Genomic DNA, 19,148 nt, shown 5'->3' on the forward strand with positions numbered 1-19,148 from the left:
AATCGCGCATTTTCTGAAGTCAGTATGGCAAATTAAACCATTTGAACACTTACAGGAGTCTTTAATCCTTTGCAAACCGAAATTGTTTCAGATTTGGTAAAAACTATAACTTTGCATAAAATCTTATTCATTGTCACAGGAACTTTTGTTGTTCAGTATAGTAGTTGCACATTTATTGAAAACCAGGAAATGACTTTTGAGGAAAGGAAAACTTGCTGGCCCTTTTGACCACGTGTTTAAATAACGCTGCAAATTAATTAATTACGTTAAAACTAAGTTGAATTATGTGTCATCATTCTTCTTGTACACCTTTGTGCTTTTGGAAAACAAACAAAATGTACCTGTTTTATCGTGATTGCCCACTGAAATACGACGAGGCAGTTTAACATGGATAACCCACTCCGACACACCTTGTTTTATCCCCTCAATGCCGAGCACCAGGCAGGGTAACAACAAGTATCATATTTTGTCTTTTTTTTGGTGTGACGCGACCGGGTATCAAACCACGGACCTTCCGCTCTCAGGGCTTGCGCTCATCCACTGAGGCGTTTTTTCGTGCGGTGATAATGTAGTTAAACTGTTTAACCATGTGCGATTTGTTTTAATAATGCTACAAATAAGAGGAATTAGGTTAAAATGTGTCAGGATGCTTGAAGACACACCTTTATGTCTTTGCAAAAAAAACCACGAACACATGAATTTTGAGCAAAGGAACATATTTTCGCCAATGGGCGGGATAACGCTATTAATAAGTTGAATTAAATTAAAATGAGTTGAAATATGTGTCATGATACTTGTAGACAGACCTGTATAAAAACAAACAAAAGCAAAAACATGAGTTTTGAGCACAGGATCATATTCTCGCCCATGGACCAATTATTTCCCCAAAATGGTAGAATGTTTTAATAACGCTATGAATGAGTTGAATTAGGTTAAAATTAGTTGAAATATGTGTCGTGATACTTGTAGACACAACTTTACGTATTTTCCAAAACAAAAACATGAGGTTTGAGCAAGGGAAAATTCTCTCCACTGATCTCCCATGGGCGACATAGTTTTGAATTTTGAGTTTTCGAAACATTATTTATTTATTTTTTCTTCCTTAGTACATACCCATGAAAATAACATGCTGAATTTTGTAAATACATTTGTCTGAGACTGGCGACAGCGTCGAGAGATTCTGGACAAATGGGTTTCTAGAATTAAAATAGGACGTGTTTTACTCAAACAATCTTATTCCTTTTGGCGTAAAAGGGAACATGTGAGTCCATTGTACGATTCTGACAATATCATGAGCATGGTTTTTTTAAATCTCAAATAACAGTGATGGTACCAGGTGTTTGCGTAAAGGTGAGTGTTCCCTGCCCGACCGATGGCACCCGTCACAAACACATGCAATGACATGTCAGTTTTTCACGTGGAAAAATAACATGGGAACATATGGTACAAGTCAAAATAGTAGGTTGCGTCTAACATCATTTTTGTCACTGAGGCGTCAGATTTGGAAATGAATTGCACCTGTCTACCATACAGCTTTCTGAGGCCTGGATCAAACCCTGATCAAACAACTTTTGAGTCAAATGACTTATCATGCTACTTGACATGAATCATATTATTACATTGTTCTTTGCTTCATTACTTGTCCCCTTGATCACACACGCCTGTATGGAAGTGATGCAAAAAATTAACTGATACGAGCACGGCTTGGAACAGCCGGAGCGATTGGTGAATGATAACGGCGTGGGACAATTGTAGGAAGGTTGTACACTTACACTTTCATGTTTGGTAAAAGATGGCAAGTAGTCATGCCATGACAACACAGAAACCTTAGAAACGCAATACATTTCACAGTTTCACTTGAGAAAAATACCTACAATGATCATGTTGTTTGATGTAGAAAAGAAACATATGGCATGATACAGATGAATATCTAAATTAATCTCTTGCAAATACCATGAATCAAAAGCAACACAACTTGTATCGTGCTCAAAGAAGCTTTGAAGTCTCCTGATCATAACACGGGTTTCAACTAACGCAAATCGGATATTCTCATGCATCTGTATATAATAAAGATATTATTATTCCGGATGCATATTGAAATCACCTTCTTCACAGTCGACAACGGTGAGTAGTGTTGTATTCCTACTTACTTCTGAGTCATAAGGTGGACAAAGTGAGTGAGTGAGTGAGTGAGTGAGTTGGGTTTAACGCCGCTTTTAACAGTATTCCAGTTATATCATGGCGTGTCAGCTTAATGTGGGAGGAAAGCCCGAAGTGATGCAGGTCTCAGACGTTTACCACTTCGGTGAAACCCACGAGCACGGGTATGGTGCTGACAAACCTAGAAACATAATCGAGGCGAACCGGGATTCGAACCCACAATCATAGGTTTCTGGCGTGCCGAAGAGACGCAACTCTGCACAGCGAATCGCGGCGCCTTAGACGACCGGGACACCCGTGCCCCCCAAGCTGGACAAAGACCTGTAGGTTCAGTCATATCACAATACAGAGAGAGAGAGGTACAAATCACCATAATAAGGTTTACGGTCAAACAGGGTATTGCGACAAAGAAATAGGGAGGTTCACATCAAAATGGACCGTCATTGAGTTGCCCGTTTTTCAATATAAAAGCTACATTAAAGTAAGGGTTATTATGAACATATATGATTGTGTAAGGGTCTTGAAAACAAGGGGCGGTCGGGTAGCCTATAGTGGTTAAAGCCGAAGATCCGGGCTCGATTCCCGCCATGGGTACAATGTTTGAAGCCAATTTCTGGTGTTCCCCGCCGTGATATTGCTGGAATATTGCTAATAGCGGCGTAAGACCAAACTCACTCACTTACACGCACTTTAAATTAAGCATTATGAATATTACTATGGCATCAATGGAAGGATGGTTATGAATGAAATGGACAAACATTATAGCCGTATAGCCTGTGGACGTATGTCTCATATGTATAGTATGTGACGTGTGTCTCATATGTGCGGCTGTATAGCCTGTTGACGTATGTCTCATATGTAAACATGGTAATATAGCCGTCGTTAAGTATCAGACAGGAAGTGAAACTTAAAGTGTTTTCTTTCCATAATCATAAATACAGAACCTCAACGCCACAGAAGAACCAGTCTCGTTTATCCCACAAAACACATTCCATTTGACGGAAATATTAAATCTTTGCCAAAATCGAAGTCCATTGTACGATTCTGAGTATGTCATAAACATGTGTTTGTGAATCACTATCTGATAGTGATGATACCAGGTTTTCGCGTATCCTGCCCAAACGGTGGCACCCTTCAAAAACAAATCCAATCTTTCTAGACAGTTTTTCAACACATAATGGTTTAAGCCAAAATGAAGAATTGCATCAAACACATTTCGGTCACTGATGCGTCAAATTTGGACAAACGTGATGTTTTGTTAAAGAGGTGGCCTTCCTATGCAGGCGGTCATGATGGCACGGCTGTTGGTATTGGCGTGTGTGTCGTTCCTTTTCCTCGCCTGCATTTCGGCGAAGAGAAACGGCGGCCAGATGGAGGAGACAGGTAAGTCTCAAACTTCACACTCAGGTAAGTCAAACAGAAGACGCCAGATAACCTGAGCGATAAGAACATAATATACATGTGCAATTTACATTGCCTCTGACGTCTGTCTCATATGTATAGTTTGTGAGTATGTCTCATATGTATAGTATGTGACGTATGTCTCATATGTATAGTATGTGACGTGTGTCCGATATGTTCGGCTGTATAGTCTGTGGACGTATGTCTCATATGTATAGTATGTGACGTATGTCTCATATGTATAGTATGTGACGTGTCTCTCATATGTGCAGTCGTATAACCTGTGGACGTATGTCTCATATGTATAGTATGTGACGTATGTCTCATATGTGCGGCTGTATAGCCTGTGGACCCATGTCTCTTATGTATAGAATGTGACGTATGTCTCATATGTATAGTATGTGACGTGTCTCTCATATGTGCAGCCGTATAGCCTGTGGACGTATGTCTCATATGTATAGTATGTGACGTATGTCTCATATGTATAGTATGTGACGTGTGTCTCATATGTATAGTTTGTGACGTATGTCTCATATGTATAGCATGTGACGTATGTCTCATATGTATAGTATGTGACGTATGTCTCATACATGTAGCATGTGACGTGTGTCTCATATGTGCGGCTGTATAGCCTGTGGACGTATGTCTCATATGTATAGTATGTGACGTATGTCTCATATGTATAGTATGTGACGAGTCTCTCATATGTGCAGCTGTATAGTCTGTGGACGTATGTCTCATATGTATAGTATGTGACGAGTCTCTCATATGTGCAGCCGTATAGTCTGTGGACGTATGTCTCATATGTATAGTATGTGACGTGTCTCTCATATGTGCAGCCGTATAGCTTGTGGACGTATGTCTCATATGTATAGTATGTGACGTGTCTCTCATATGTGCAGCCGTATAGCTTGTGGACGTATATCTCATATGTATAGTATATGACGTGTCTCTCATATGTGCAGCCGTATAGCCTGTGGACGCATATCTCATATGTATAGTATGTGACGTGTGTCTCATTTGTGCAGCAGTATAGCCTGTGGACGTATGTCTCATATGTATAGAATGTGACGTGCGTCTCATATGTATAGTATGTGTCGTGTGTCTCATATGTGCAGCCGTATAGTCTGTGGACGTATGTCTCATATGTATAGAATGTGACGTGCGTCTCATATGTATAGTATGTGTCGTGTGTCTCATATGTGCAGCCGTATAGTCTGTGGACGTATGTCTCATATGTATAGTATGTGACGTATGTCTCATTTGTGCAGCCGTATAGTCTGTGGACCCATGTCTCATATGTATAGTATTGGACGTGTGTCTCATGTGCAGCCGGTGACGTGTGTCTCATACATATACAGTGTGACGCTTGTCTCATACGTATAGTCTGTGTCATATACCTCATTTGTATAGCCTGTTACATGATAGTATGTGACGTGTGTCTCATGCATATGGAATGTGACGCGTCTCTTACGAATAATCTGTGAAATGTGTTACCGGGGAGGGGGGAATTCAACATTCCGATATTTCATATTTGTGTACTTTTGCATTTCTCATTTATGTGTCAATGTTTTTTTAAGTAAACAATATCCAGTGACCGTAAGCAACACAACACCACAATGTAGCCTTGTTATGAACAAGACGAAACGTGGTGATCAACCATTGTCCCTGTCCGCGTTGAAGCGCTAGTACAATCATATTAGTTCCATTACATGAAAAACACTTAAAACCCCTGAAAGACACAAATGTACGCTCATGACCAGATGAAAGCTGTCGATAAAGCTGGGTCATCATTTCTTAAAGCGGAGTTAAACCATACTCATTCACTGTCGCTGAAGTACGCGTAAAATCATCTGAAAGTTATTTCTAAAATACATTGATAACCATATGAATATTTCTTTAAATTTGTGATTGAGTAAGTATTGTACGTAAGTATTTACGCCACTTTTAGAAATATTCATAACATGACGAAAGACACCAGAAGTGGGCTTGACACAGTGTTAAGGCATTAGGGGAATCGAACCCGGGTCTTCGACGTGACGCGCGAACTCCGTCACCTCCGGACAACCACGGCGCCCTAACCGGAAGCTATTACTAAAGCACACTTAAAACATTTAGGAAAAATTATTACCACAACTTTTTTTAGAAAAATACGCTTATAACCATATGAAAGCTATTACCGAGGTATAAAAGAACATTAATAATCATACGATTAGCTTTTTCTAATGAACATGTATAATTCTGTGAAAGTTATGAACTTAGTTATACTTATATCCTATGAAAGCCGAAAACAGAAACGCATAGATGGTAACAATATTTCGAAAATATATTTCGTGGATGGAAAGCATTCCATGTTGAACTGCAACACCAAATAGAAGTCTACATGTTCTGTTTTAACATATAAAGTATCATCCGTGATATTGCTGGAATACTGCTAAAAACGGCGTAAAATCAAACTCACACACTCACACACTATAAAGTGTCACAAAACAATATTATTGTCTTCGATATGCTTAATATTGATGACATTTCAGGATTTGGTTTCTTGGAAAAATGAAAAGCAGTTTTCACGTGCAAGTCTTTGAATTTATCATAGGTTTCTTGATCAGGTTATGACGCGTGCCGTTTTTACAAATCACTCAGTTCACGAAAAGAATTTGAAAATCGTCAAGCCAAGATTTAATAATATGTTCTTCCTGAAAAGCCTGGCGTAATTGCTGCAGATTCTGTGGCCTTGGTTGACGAGGACGTCTGTGCAGCTCATCCCACAATCTTTTTGAACATACTTGTCCCACTTACCGATTTTAAGGCCTTGTACACGCAGTGGTTGTATATAAATATTTGACATCTATTATCGAGGCCTTATGTATAATAATTAGAATTGAAACACATGTTTGTGTCAAAACCTAACCTCCATGCACAAACGTACTAATCCCCCCGTTTCTGATTCATTAGCCCTTGTATTAGCAATTTCCAGTGTAAAACATATGTGTTCTGTGTTGTCGACGTACTTTAAGGTTTGGCTGGACTGGAGAAGCAACAGCAGAAGATGGTTGGCGAAATTGAAACAATTCACAATGCAGGTAATGTGCTTCTACCTGTTCCCATAGATCTCCGATCGGGTGGCATGGTGCCCCGACCGCGTTCGAAGGTGTTCATGATATTAATCTCTGGTTTGTCAGGCCTCGATTGTGTACAGGCTGCTGGCGTCAGACAACAAACTAACAAGTGTAATATTTTTTATGAGATAGTACAGTTCGTATCGCATTTGACCAGATCACTATTTACTACAATATATACGGATATTACGATTGGGAATAAAATCAAATAAAACGAGCATCTGTAATTACCAAGTTTGATGTGATCTCTCAGCCGTAGTTACTTTTATTATGTACTTCAGTGTGAAAGACTGAGTTTTCTGAAGTTGAGAAAAGTGATATTTTCATTGCAGTGAACATTACACTTTGAGGAACTATTGTCATACAAGAGCTGCCTCCTTGCAAATTGTCTCCCTTTATCGCAAGTGTCTGACCTGGACACAAACTGTTGACTTCCTTTAACGTTAGTTCCACATTGACAAGGCCAGCTAAAGACAGATGAGCCTTTATGTATTTAATATCGCTTCTTTTCGTTTGTTATTCTCTTGAAAATGTTTCGTTATAAACTTTAAATCTCTCATTTTTATTACTTGACCAGCGTGTTTTGCTTCGCTTCCAACAGCGGTCTCGTATCTTTCAAGAATATATTTTTGGAACTTGATTGTGTATATATAATCATATCCAAATATATGACAAAACATTTTTAGTGACCTCAAATATTGTGTATTACTTTTGTTTATATTTTTTAAGATTTTTCAATTTCGGAACTACTTTTTAAGTCGCAATTACTTTTGTTGGTGAAACGTCCATGTGTGTTTTGTTGAGAAAATTTACGTTGTAAGGGTGTACATTTGTAAACAAAAAAAATAAATTTCCAGTAGAAAACTACAAAAGAAATAATTAATAAATAGGATATTCCATGTGTCTTATAAAATATCATGTTTCTCTCATCTCTTGACAGAGATAGTCGCGCTCATGGCTATGCCTTTTCCCCGTCACTCGATGAGAGAAATACTCGACACATGAAATACCATCTATATACCGTTGCTTCTGAATAGTTGACCCGTGATATGCACATCATATTTGATACGTCACCTAATGTCGTTACATCTCGAGTTGACTATGCTTACACTGTCCATGGTTAACATAAACCTTTTTTCATTCACTCAGGTCCTGACGTGTTAACTCAAACAAAACATACCACCACGTGACTATATTATTTTTTTCAAATAACACCAACACGGGATATGTTCGGTTTTTTGTAAACAGGTGTGTAACACGATAGCCTCTTTCTGTGATGTAGACTGCCTCCTCGGTCTAGAGGATAGAGCGTCTGCTCGGGGAGCGGAAAGTCGGTGGTTCGATCCCTGGCCGCGTCTTTCAAACAGACGTTAAACGATTGTACTTCGGCATAAAGGGGATAAAAGAATGACCAGTCGGCTCGGAGTTAGTATACTGTGCCTGAATGGGGTATCCATGTTAAACCGTTGCATGGTATGTCAGAGTTCTGGCACTGTAAAACCAAGCACATATTGTCCTTCGACATTTTCATTGCAGTTCAAACATCATTTCATTCCAGTAACAAAACTGAAGTTGGACATGAAGACTCTCTTAAAAAAAGGTATGGCGTCCCATAGTTCGGGTAAGCCGTGGTATTGTTGACACGCATAGGTTGCAAATAAAAGTGGAAACACAATGACCTTAATCGCAAAAGAATATTTACTAAAAGCAGGGTCCATTGTACGATTCTGACCATGTTTAAGCGTAAAAGTTGACTTAAGTAACCTTATCTACATGTAGACCCTGACATATTGAACGTTAGCCACAGGGAGATGAACATCTTGAACTCTGACACACTTAACTTTAGTTACATATAAACGCTGACACACTTAACTTTAGCTACAGGTAAACGATGACATATCGAACTTTAGCTACAGGTAAACGCTGACACACTTAACTTTAGCTACAGGTAAACGATGACATATTGAACTTTAGCTACAGGTAAACGCTGACACACTTAACTTTAGCTACAGGTAAACGATGACATATTGAACTTTAGCTACAGGTAAACGCTGACACACTTAACTTTAGCTACAGGTAAACGCTGACACACTTAACTTTAGCTACAGGTAAACGATGACATATTGAACTTTAGCTACAGGTAAACGCTGACACACTTAACTTTAGCTACAGGTAAACGCTGACATATTGAACTTTAGCTACAGGTAAACGCTGACACACTTAACTTTAGCTACAGGTAAACGCTAACATACTGAACTTTAGCTACAGGTAAACGCTGACATACTGAACTTTAGCTACAGGTAAACGCTGACATATTTAACTTAAGCTGCAGGTAAACGCTGACATACTTAACTTTAGCTACATGTAAACGCTGACATACTGAACTTTAGCTACAGGTAAACGCTGACATACTTCACTTTAGCTACATGTAAACGCTGACATACTGAACTTTAGCTACAGGTAAACGATGACATACTTAACTTTAGCTACAGCTAAACGATGACATACTTAACTTTAGCTACAGGTAAACGCTGACATACTGAACTTTAGCTACAGGTAAACGATGACATACTTAACTTTAGCTACATGTAAACGCTGACATACTGAACTTTAGCTACAGGTAAATGGTGACATATTAAATTTTCGCTAGATGAAAAGGTTGTCAAATGTAACTTTAGCTAGATGAAAAGGCTGACAGATGTAGCTAGATGTATATCACGTGTTACAGTATTGTAACTTTGGGATATATGACTACAGTTCCCAACGCTGTCTTGACAATGTGATGCCTGTTTCTACCTTTACCACGAAAGCTTCATTCCTTGAAGATGCTTAAACATAAATTGTGTAAACAGAGCTGTATCTTTTGCTGTTCAAATGGATGTGTTAAAATGGGAGTGTACCTATAATGCTAGACTCTATACCTTTTTTCGCTGTATATTTGGGTTAAAGGGATGATGACAGTGAATACTTTCTTTTGGTAGCTTCTAACACGGACGAGGCAGTAGCCAGTTTTAACATGATTGACCAGCTACTTGCAGGAGCTGTAAACACAGGACAACTCAGTCAGTACTATGAAAGTTTGAACTTGAAAAGTGAGTGAGTTGGGTTTAACGCCGCTGTTAACAGTATTCCAGTTATATCACGGCGTGTCAGCTCAATGTGGGAGGAAAGCCCGAAGTGATGCAGGTCTTAGACGTTTACCCCTTCGGTGAAACCCACGAGCATGGGTATGGTGCTGTCAAACCTAGAAACATAATCGGGGCGAATCGCGGCCCAAGAGACGCAACTCCACAGCGAATTGCGGCGCCTTAGACGCCCTAGACGCCTGAGACAACTGTGTGGTTAAATATTTTAAAAGCCTGTTTTATACGTGTAGTGATCTGGACAGCTTTATCATCAACAAATCGACAAAACCATGTCTATAATTGCAAGAAATCTTTGCTGAAAGCAATGTCCATTTTACGATTCCGGGTACTTCATAAACCCGTGTTGATCTTGTTCATCGATCACACGATTGTCTGGTTTGTTTACAGGCAGTCTTCGCATAGCAGGAATACTGTTGTGCAGCGTCAGGCAATAAATACTTGCTTTGTGTGAATGCCGAGTGCTTCCGGTGGGACAGGACATGCTTACCCTTTTCGCGAACACCTTGTCTCATCACTGACGCTCAGTGGTACATTCATATCATTTAACAGTATTATTTTGCCCTTCACGCCCAATGGAATCTGTTTCGGCGGATACTCTACACTGGTTATTCTCTTGCATTGACAATATATATTTTTATGAATCACTATGAAATAGTGATGATTCCAGGTGTTCGCGATAGGGTTTGCATGTCATGCTCCACCAGTGGCACCCGCCACAAAGGCATGCAAAGGAAACAGCTTCATTTCCGACATGGGTGCAGTGTGTGATGCCAAATCTTTGTCGCCAGCCGTGATATTGCTTGTATAGCGGCATGAAACTATATACTTCCTATTATAAAATATATTGATATCGCTGGCTTTGATACTGTAGTTGTACCTTTAATAGTGTCTCTGCAACCAGGCGGGTTTTATTTGATTCTCAGAATCGCAAACAGAAACAAGCAGCGATGGATCTACACATGAGTCCACAGACATCTCTGACGACGAAATTGAAACAAGCATGCACCCAAGTCACAGACAACCAGGTTTATTGTTTGATCATTCCAGCTAATTTCGTCATCTTTAATGCGTTGTCAAGAACCAAACCTTTTTTTGTCAATTATCCATATTATCGTTTACCTTTCAATCACGACCCAAACCCTTGTTTAGATAAGTTCCATCAACTGTACTAACCCAAATCCTTGTTTGTCAAACCCCTATCAACTATACTGACCCCAACCCTTGTTTGTCGAACTTCCATCAACTATACTGATCCAAATCCTTGTTTGTCGAACTTCCATCAACTATACTAACTCCAATCCTTGTTTGTCGAACTTCTCTACCAACTATACTGACTTCATGATCAGTCCTTGTTTGTCGAACTTCTCTGCCAACTATACTGTTTTCAGTCCTTGTTTGTCGAACTTCTCTGTCAACTATACTGATTTCAGTCTTTATTTGTCGGACTTCCATCAACTTTCCGAAACCCAATCCTTGTTTGTCGATTTTCTCTACCAACTATACTGACTTCATGATCAGTCCTTGTTTGTCGAACTTCTCTGCCAACTATACTGACTTCAGTCCTTGTTTGTCGAACTTCTCTGTCAACTATACTGACTGCAGTCCTTGTTTGTCGAACTTCTCTGCCAACTATACTGACTTCAGTCCTTGTTTGTCGAACTTCTGTCAACATTACTGACCGCAGTTCTTATTTGTAGAACTTCAATCAACTTTCCTTACCCTAATCCTATTTTGTCGATCTTCTGTCTGCTATCATGACCAAAATTCATGTTTGACGAATTTCTAGTTAATTTTCTATCGTGTTTAGCTATTTTTCCATTCTATCATGACCCCAGCCCTTATCCATATAATATCTACCTGAAACTAATATTTACCGTGCCCCTTCCAAACATCCGTCATGATACGTCAATCTATCATTGACATCAATCAAAAATCTATCTGTTAGTGTAAAGGGTTTCAACTCAGATAGGACCGCCTCCGTGATCTAGTGGTAGAGCCTACGCCCGGAGAGCGGAAGGACGCGTCATACCTAAAGACGTTAAAAGATGGTACGTGTTGTTATCCTGTCTGGCGCTCGGCATTAAGGGGCTAAAACAAGGAGTGCTCGGCTCGGAGTCAGTATACTGTGTCTGAGTGGGGTAACCAATGTTAAACCGTAAAGCGTCCGCTCGGAGAGCGGAAGGTCCGGGGTTTCGATCCCCGGCCGCGTCGTACCAAAAGACGTTAAAAGATGGTACTTGTTGTTACCATGTCTGGCGCTCGGTATTAAGGGGCTAAAACAAGGACTGTCTGAGTGGGGTATTCATGTTAAACTGCGGCATGGTATCTAAGTGAACTAGCACCATATATCGGCATTAGTCCGGACTAGTACAAACAGCAAACACACACACACGTACATGCACGTCGCTGTATAAGTGCTATAGTCTTGGAAGCGACGTTAAACCACACTTCACCACACTTCAACACAGATAGGCACAAACGGGTAGCCTAGCGATTAAAGCGTTCGCTCGTCACGCCAAAGGCCCGGTATCTATTCCCGACATGGGTATAATACGTGAAGCACATTTCTGGTGTTCCCTGCCGTAATAATGCTGGAATATTGCTAAAAGCGCTTTTAAACACTACTCATTCACTCATTCACTCAACATAGCATTTCTTCATCCGCTTCAGATCCTTACAAAGGGATGTCAATGCAGAGTACTGGCCAGTCTAGTGGGACATCAGGTTTTAACATGTTCAGCCAACTATTAGCACAAGCCATGAAACAACAAGGTGTCATGCAAGCTTCAGGTCAGGTTCATGACAGCCCAAGACTGTAATATGACAACCTTTAACAGCTTTATGGGAACATATTTTTCATAACTGAGAATGTAGAAACTGTTTGAAAGACAATAATCTTAAATTAAATGAAGTACACATTGTTTACACTGTGTGTCGAAATAAGACCGTTTCGAAAATGTAATATAAATCATGAAATTCAAGAGCATTGATTATCGGTCGGATCATCTTGACTGGGTGCCGCCATTTTGCTGGAACCAAATGCAAGAGGTGGAATCTGATTAGTCAACAGGGGGGACATAGAAGGGACATCACTCTTATTAGCCACACAGTTTTCATACAAATGTAAATGTTTGTTCATTTTTTAATTCGAAGATTCGAAGACTCGAAGCGATGGATCGACAAACGAATCCTCGGACCTCTCTGACGATGAAATGGGGACAAACATGCGCCATAACAGCCAACCAAGCGCATCCTCAGACTTCTCTGACGATGAAATGGGGACAAACATGCGCCATGACAGCCAACCAAGCACATCCTCGGACATCTCTGACGATGAAATGGGGACAAACATGCGCCCAAGTTACAGCCAGTCCGGTATATCGTTAGGTCAATCACAATCTTGTGTCTTCATTTTCTATGTCGACTTAGTAGGGTTGGTGGGGTAGCTTAGTGTTCAACACGCTCACGACATGCATCCACCAAGTCAGCGAGCCTGACCACCCGATCCGTTAGTCGCCTCTTACCACAAACACTGTCGCCTTTTACGGCAAGCATGGGTTGCTTAAGACCTATTCTTACCCGGATCTTCACAGGTCCTTTATTAATGTAGATCACTTTTACAGTCGTGAAGGAGTATTGGTACTTAAATGCGTCGCTTCCATCTTGTTGTTAATTCCCGATTGCCTTCCGTGGACTTGTGGATAGAGCGTCTGCGCGGAGAGCGGAAGGTCGGTTTTCCTATTCCCGGCCGCGTCATACCAAAAACTCTAAGGTAGGGACTTGTTGTTGCCCTGTCTGGCGCACGGCAAATAACAAAGACTGGACCTTGAATGAGTATACTGAGTGGGGTATACATGCATCCGTGAACATGCACGTCGCTATATAAGGGCAATTATCTTCAACACGACGTTAAACCCCATTTCACCTCACCTCTTTTTACATCATGACATATTTTTATTTAATGACATAGTTTTAAACGTACACAGCTGCCTACTTCGTATGGATACGTTTTGAAAAGAATCATTTGCTCGATAAAATACTCGAAAAACATAATTTTGCCTTAGATGTGTTTGTGAATATTTATTCTCGGGGGCAAAAAACACTGTTCGGCTGCATTTGTGTGACTTGAAGCAGTGAAAAAATATTCTGACCCCCTCCCATAATATCACGAGGTTAAGCTCCAATATGTAGGGGGTGAGGGGTGGCACGGATGGCCTAGTCGTCCAAGTTTCTTGGAGAGGCCAGAAACCTATTGTGGGTTCGAATCCCGGTTCGCCCCGATCATATTTCTAGGTTTGTCAGCACCAAACCCGTGCTCGTGGGTTTCACCGAAGTGGTAAACATCTGAGACCTGCATCACTTCGGGCTTTCCTCCCACATTAAGCTGACACGCCGCGATATAACTGAAATACTGTTAAAAGCGGCGTTAAACACAACTCACTCAATCTAATATGAAATGGGTTATAAGGGAGCCTAAGAAATATAATCCTCGTGAATAGTGACTTGAAAGTCGATGGTTCCTTGATATAACGATGTAGTTTTATTTTCTCAAAGCTGGATCCACACGGAAGGATCATTTCACCTGGACATTCGAAGGCGAACCCGTTGACAAAAGAGAAAAAGATACTGACGCGTACCAAGTGCCACGTTCAGACGATGTCCAGACACAAGCTGAGGGTACAGCTGGACAGACATCACCTGATACAGGCGACGATGATAAGCAGCCATAACTCCGCGGCTGCAGCGAGTGGTCAAGGTTTGGGCAGTGGCCTCTGCTGTACAAGTTTTGAAGCCTCATCACTCGACTGAAATTAAATTGATGTCACAGAGTTAAAATCAACATATATTACCGACAAAAAATACGGGGACTGATGAAATAATACTGAACGACATCTTGATGACACACTGTTGATTAACTTGCCTATGGCTGCACTTGGTATTGCCCGCCATTCCGCCGGAAGAGCTTCTCGGGTGCTGGGTCTCTCTGGTACTGGCTTACAATCTCTTGGGGACACGACAGGGGACTTTGCGGACCAGTTAAATGTCCGCATGCCTTCTTTTCCGAGATAATGGGTTACGACCTGGCACAAAGTGGCATGGCATCGTCATCTTGCAGTTAAGAATTTCTGCCAATAATACAAGTGAATGAAACAAAGACAGGTCCCTGGCATATCGCTGGCCAGTCAAATATTCAATGAAAATAACTAAATCAGTTCTCTTCATACTACCCCCCACCAGGACACCTCCACCCCCACACTGATCATGGTCAAGAACTGTTGCCCAGTCGTCTAAGGCGCCGCGATTCGCTCTGCAGAGTTGCGTCCCTTGGGCACGCCAGAAACCTATGATTGTGGGTTCGAATCCCTATTCGCCCCGATTATGTTTCTAGGTTTGTCAGCACCATTCCCGTGCTCGTGGGTTTCACCGAAGTGGTAAACGTCTGAGACCTGCATCACTTCGGGCTTTCCTCCCACATTTAGCTGGCACGCCGTGATATAACTGGAATACTGTTAAAAGCGGCGTTAAACTCAACTCACTCACTCACTCATTGCAACGTCACCCGTTTGTTCGTGCATTGTGATCAGATGCAGCGTTCAGATGCAACGCCACGTTTTTGTAAATGTACACCTCAACGACAGCTTCATTCAAATCATCAGTTCCCTCTCTTTTTGTCGGTAGTATATATGATAACAAACTGTTTCCTTCAAACGAATAAAGTTCACATTCACATGTATCTGATATTGAATTCATTTTCGTTTTATTTTTGAAAACATTTACCCACCAGGTACAGTAGTTGTTCGAGTGGTCAGGCTCGCTGACTTGGTTGATACATGTCATCATATCCCAATTTTATACAACTGGTGTCAATCACTGGATTGTCTGGTCCAGACTCGATTAATCACAGACCGCCGTCATATATCTGGAATATTGCTGAGTGCGGCGTTAAACAAACAAACATTAAATGATAAAAATATTGAAAAAAATAACTGACTGTTCTTTGCATGACGTTAACTGCCGCGTGTATGCTGCTGCTCGAACACTGTAGGAACTCCATACAGTTTCCAAAGAAAATGAACCACAAAATGGTAATGAACAAAAGCATCAATGGAAAAACCGGTTTCAAATTAAACTTAAAAAGAAATATACTGAGGGAAACAAATAAGGGAACACCACTTCATCACACTGTTCCTTTATTTATTTCCAGACTTTCACCCACAGTGGAATTCAAAGCATGCGAAGCAACCTGGAAATAAATAGAGGAACAGTGTACTTTCGTGTGTTCCCTTATTTGTTTCCCTCAGTATTTGTGTCCTGGATAGAACTTTGCTTAAAATTGCGTTCTTCGGGCGAATCTATGTCAAAACGCCAGAGATCAATTTGGTAAAAAATAAAAAAATAAAAAAATCAAACACAAGACAACAGAGGGGAAAATTCTCAATCAAATTCTTGATTCTCTGAAGGCAAAGTTAAAGGTTTGGACAGAAAGAAAAAGAAAGTGGGATAAGAAATAATTAAAATTTCATAAAACAAAATAAATTGTTCAAATCTAATGAAAAACGATTTCACAGATAATTAAATGCAACCAATGACAGTGAAAGAGTTTAGAAACAATTGTGGTCTATACCCGTCAACTGTAACCTCGAAGAACCATGGGAAGGGGATTACAATAACAGTGTACATGAAAAGATAAGGTCACCATTCTTGTGTTTCATTACATCTGATTGCCTGAAAAATGTAATTAAAAAGTCCAATTCTGATACGGCGCCAGGGCCTGTTGGTTTTCGAAACCGGCATTGGAATCTTGTCCCATGTGTCCAAACGCCATTACGTCACTGTTTTAATTCTCCTGTGGATACAGGGGACGTTCCGCCTAAGTTGTGCAAAGGGCGAACGATACTCCTTCCAAAGAAGAGGGCACGGGTGGCCCAGTCGTCTAAGGCGATTCGCTGTGCAGAGTTGCGTCCCTTGGGCATGCCAGAAACCTTTGATTTTGGGTTCGAATCCCGTTTCGCCACGATTATGTTTCTAGGTTTGTCAGCACCATACCCGTGCTCGTGGGTTTCACCGAAGTGGTAAACGTCTGAGACCTGCATCACTTCGGGCTTTCCACCCACATTAAGCTGACACGCCGCGATATAACTGGAACACTGTTAAAAGCGGCGTTAAACCCAACTCAATCACTCACTCTTCCAAAGAAAGGTGATCTGACTGACCCTAAAAGTTTCCGTCCTATTACTTGTTTGAACACACAGTACAAAATATTTACAGGGTGTCGTATTTACTGCGCTTCCAATGACATTATCTTGAGGGGGCAGAAAGAAGCCAGAAAGGGATGTTGGGGTTGTAAGGATCATTTGATGGTTCAGAAAATGATCCTTGAAGAGGCCTTGAAACTTACCACCTTAACCTCTCGATTTGTTGGATAAACTGCCTATGGAGGATCAACACTAAGAAAACGGATTCTCCTTGTCGAGTCCTTTTTTAATGACATCGGTATGTCCTTTGGACTTGACAAATGCAACATTCTTTATCTGAAACGTGGCAAGGTAGAAGAGAGAGGATCAGTCAGTTTACTTGGGGGAGGAGTTATTGACCATCTCGTGGAAGGTCAGGCCTGTACGTACTTAGGTATGCAGGTTAGGGACAAACTCCCGAATGCCCATATCTCATGTAAAAACTTCGGGCAGAGTACAAATGTAGACTTAAGAAAATCTGGAGTTCAGAACTGAACGCTCGCAATAAAGTCAAAGCCACAGATACATATGCTGTACCCGTCCTTTCGTATTCTTTTGGTGTTGTTGACTGGACGAAACAAGAAATTCAGGGTATTGACTCCCTGACACGAAGAATCAGGTCAGACAATAGATCCCACAACCCTCGCTGTTGATTTAGTTGATGGATATGTACTGCTGGACGGTACGGTACAGTGAGTGAGTGAGTGAGTGAGTATGGTTTTACGCCGCTTTTAGCAATATTCCAGCAATATCACGGCGGGGGACACCAGAAATGGGCTTCACACATTGTACCCATGTCGGGAATCGAACCCGGGTCTTCGGCGTGACTAGCGAACGCTTTAAACATTAGGTTACCCGACCGCCCCTGGACGGTTGCAGAAATGAGTTAACCAAGCGAAGTGTCATATTAAGTCGGTCCAGACTCAGTTTTTCAAGGAAAGGCTTTCTGAACGACCACTGCATCGAGTTTATGTGCAGTGTGTTGAGAAGATCACCAACCCTGCAGAGTCCTTCGCTTTGATGAAGTCACCTGGGCTGAAAAGTGAAACAGAAGGCTTTCTGTTTGCTGCTCAGGACCAGTCACTTCCCATTCGAAACCGTCAATGTGTGATTTTGCATCAAAATGTAAATATGAAACGTAGATAATGCAATGAATTTAATGAGACTCTCCAACACACCGTCAGCTTTGGCACAAACATAGTATCTTAAGTAGAATTTGTCTTCAGCAAACCATGCTTGCCGTAAAAGGCGACTGTGCTTGTCGTAAGAGGCGACTAACGGGATCGTGTGGTCAGGCTCGCTGCCTTGGTTGATGCATGTCATCGTATTCCAATTGTGTGGGTCGATGCTCATGGTGTTAATCACTGGATTGTCTGGTCCAGACTCGATTATTTACACACTGCCGTCATATAGCTGGAATATTGCTGAGTGCGGCGTTAAACAACAAATGAAACAAATAAACATGATAAGTATCCATATAAGAGGTGAGGTGAAATGGGGTTGAACGTCACGTCCAAGATTATTGCACTTATATAACGACGTGCATGCACGTGTGTGTGTGTGTGTGTGGCTGCTTGTACTAGTCAGGACTGATGCCGATTTATAGTGCTAGCACACTGAGATACCATGCTGCAGTTTAACATGAATACCCCACCCAGACACAGTATACTGACTCCGAGCCGACCAGTCCTTGTTTTAGCCACTTAATGCCGAGCGCCAGACAAGATAACAAGTACCATCTTTTAACGTCTTTTGGTATGACGCGGTCGGGGATCGAACCCCGGACCTTCCGCTCTCCGAGCGGACGCTTTACCATTTGACCACGGAGGCGGTCTCCATATAAGAAATGAGCGTTATATTTCTGAGTACTGGGTAAAGGAATCAAATAAGAAATAATTTAAATCACTAATGCTATATTCTACAAACGAAAAACAAGTAATCTGTGTTGACGTTCATTAAGAATCCCCAAATGCCTGGATATATTTCAATATCTGAAACGATTGATTGCGTCTTGCATACAGAAAACATATTTTCCTAATGGCCAGTGCTCAGATCGAAAGCATGCTGAGCCTGTGTGTTCTAAAGTC

The 19,148-nt window shown here is 41.1% G+C and overlaps 1 protein-coding gene across 1 annotated transcript; it reads left to right on the top strand.

Moving 5' to 3' along the window:
* Nucleotides 1-3,449: 3,449 nt before the first annotated feature.
* Nucleotides 3,450-14,556, top strand: LOC139471977 (dentin sialophosphoprotein-like). Its single transcript, XM_071254483.1, has 8 exons — nt 3,450-3,543; nt 6,579-6,644; nt 8,239-8,280; nt 9,662-9,742; nt 10,750-10,851; nt 12,497-12,616; nt 12,980-13,201; nt 14,381-14,556. The coding sequence occupies exons 1-8, from the start codon at nt 3,450-3,452 to the stop codon at nt 14,554-14,556; spliced, it is 903 nt and encodes a 300-aa protein (XP_071110584.1).
* Nucleotides 14,557-19,148: the final 4,592 nt, after the last annotated feature.

This window comes from Haliotis cracherodii, unplaced genomic scaffold, assembly GCF_022045235.1.
Source record: "Haliotis cracherodii isolate W230 unplaced genomic scaffold, xgHalCrac1.p SCAF_23, whole genome shotgun sequence".
Taxonomy (NCBI): domain Eukaryota; kingdom Metazoa; phylum Mollusca; class Gastropoda; order Lepetellida; family Haliotidae; genus Haliotis; species Haliotis cracherodii.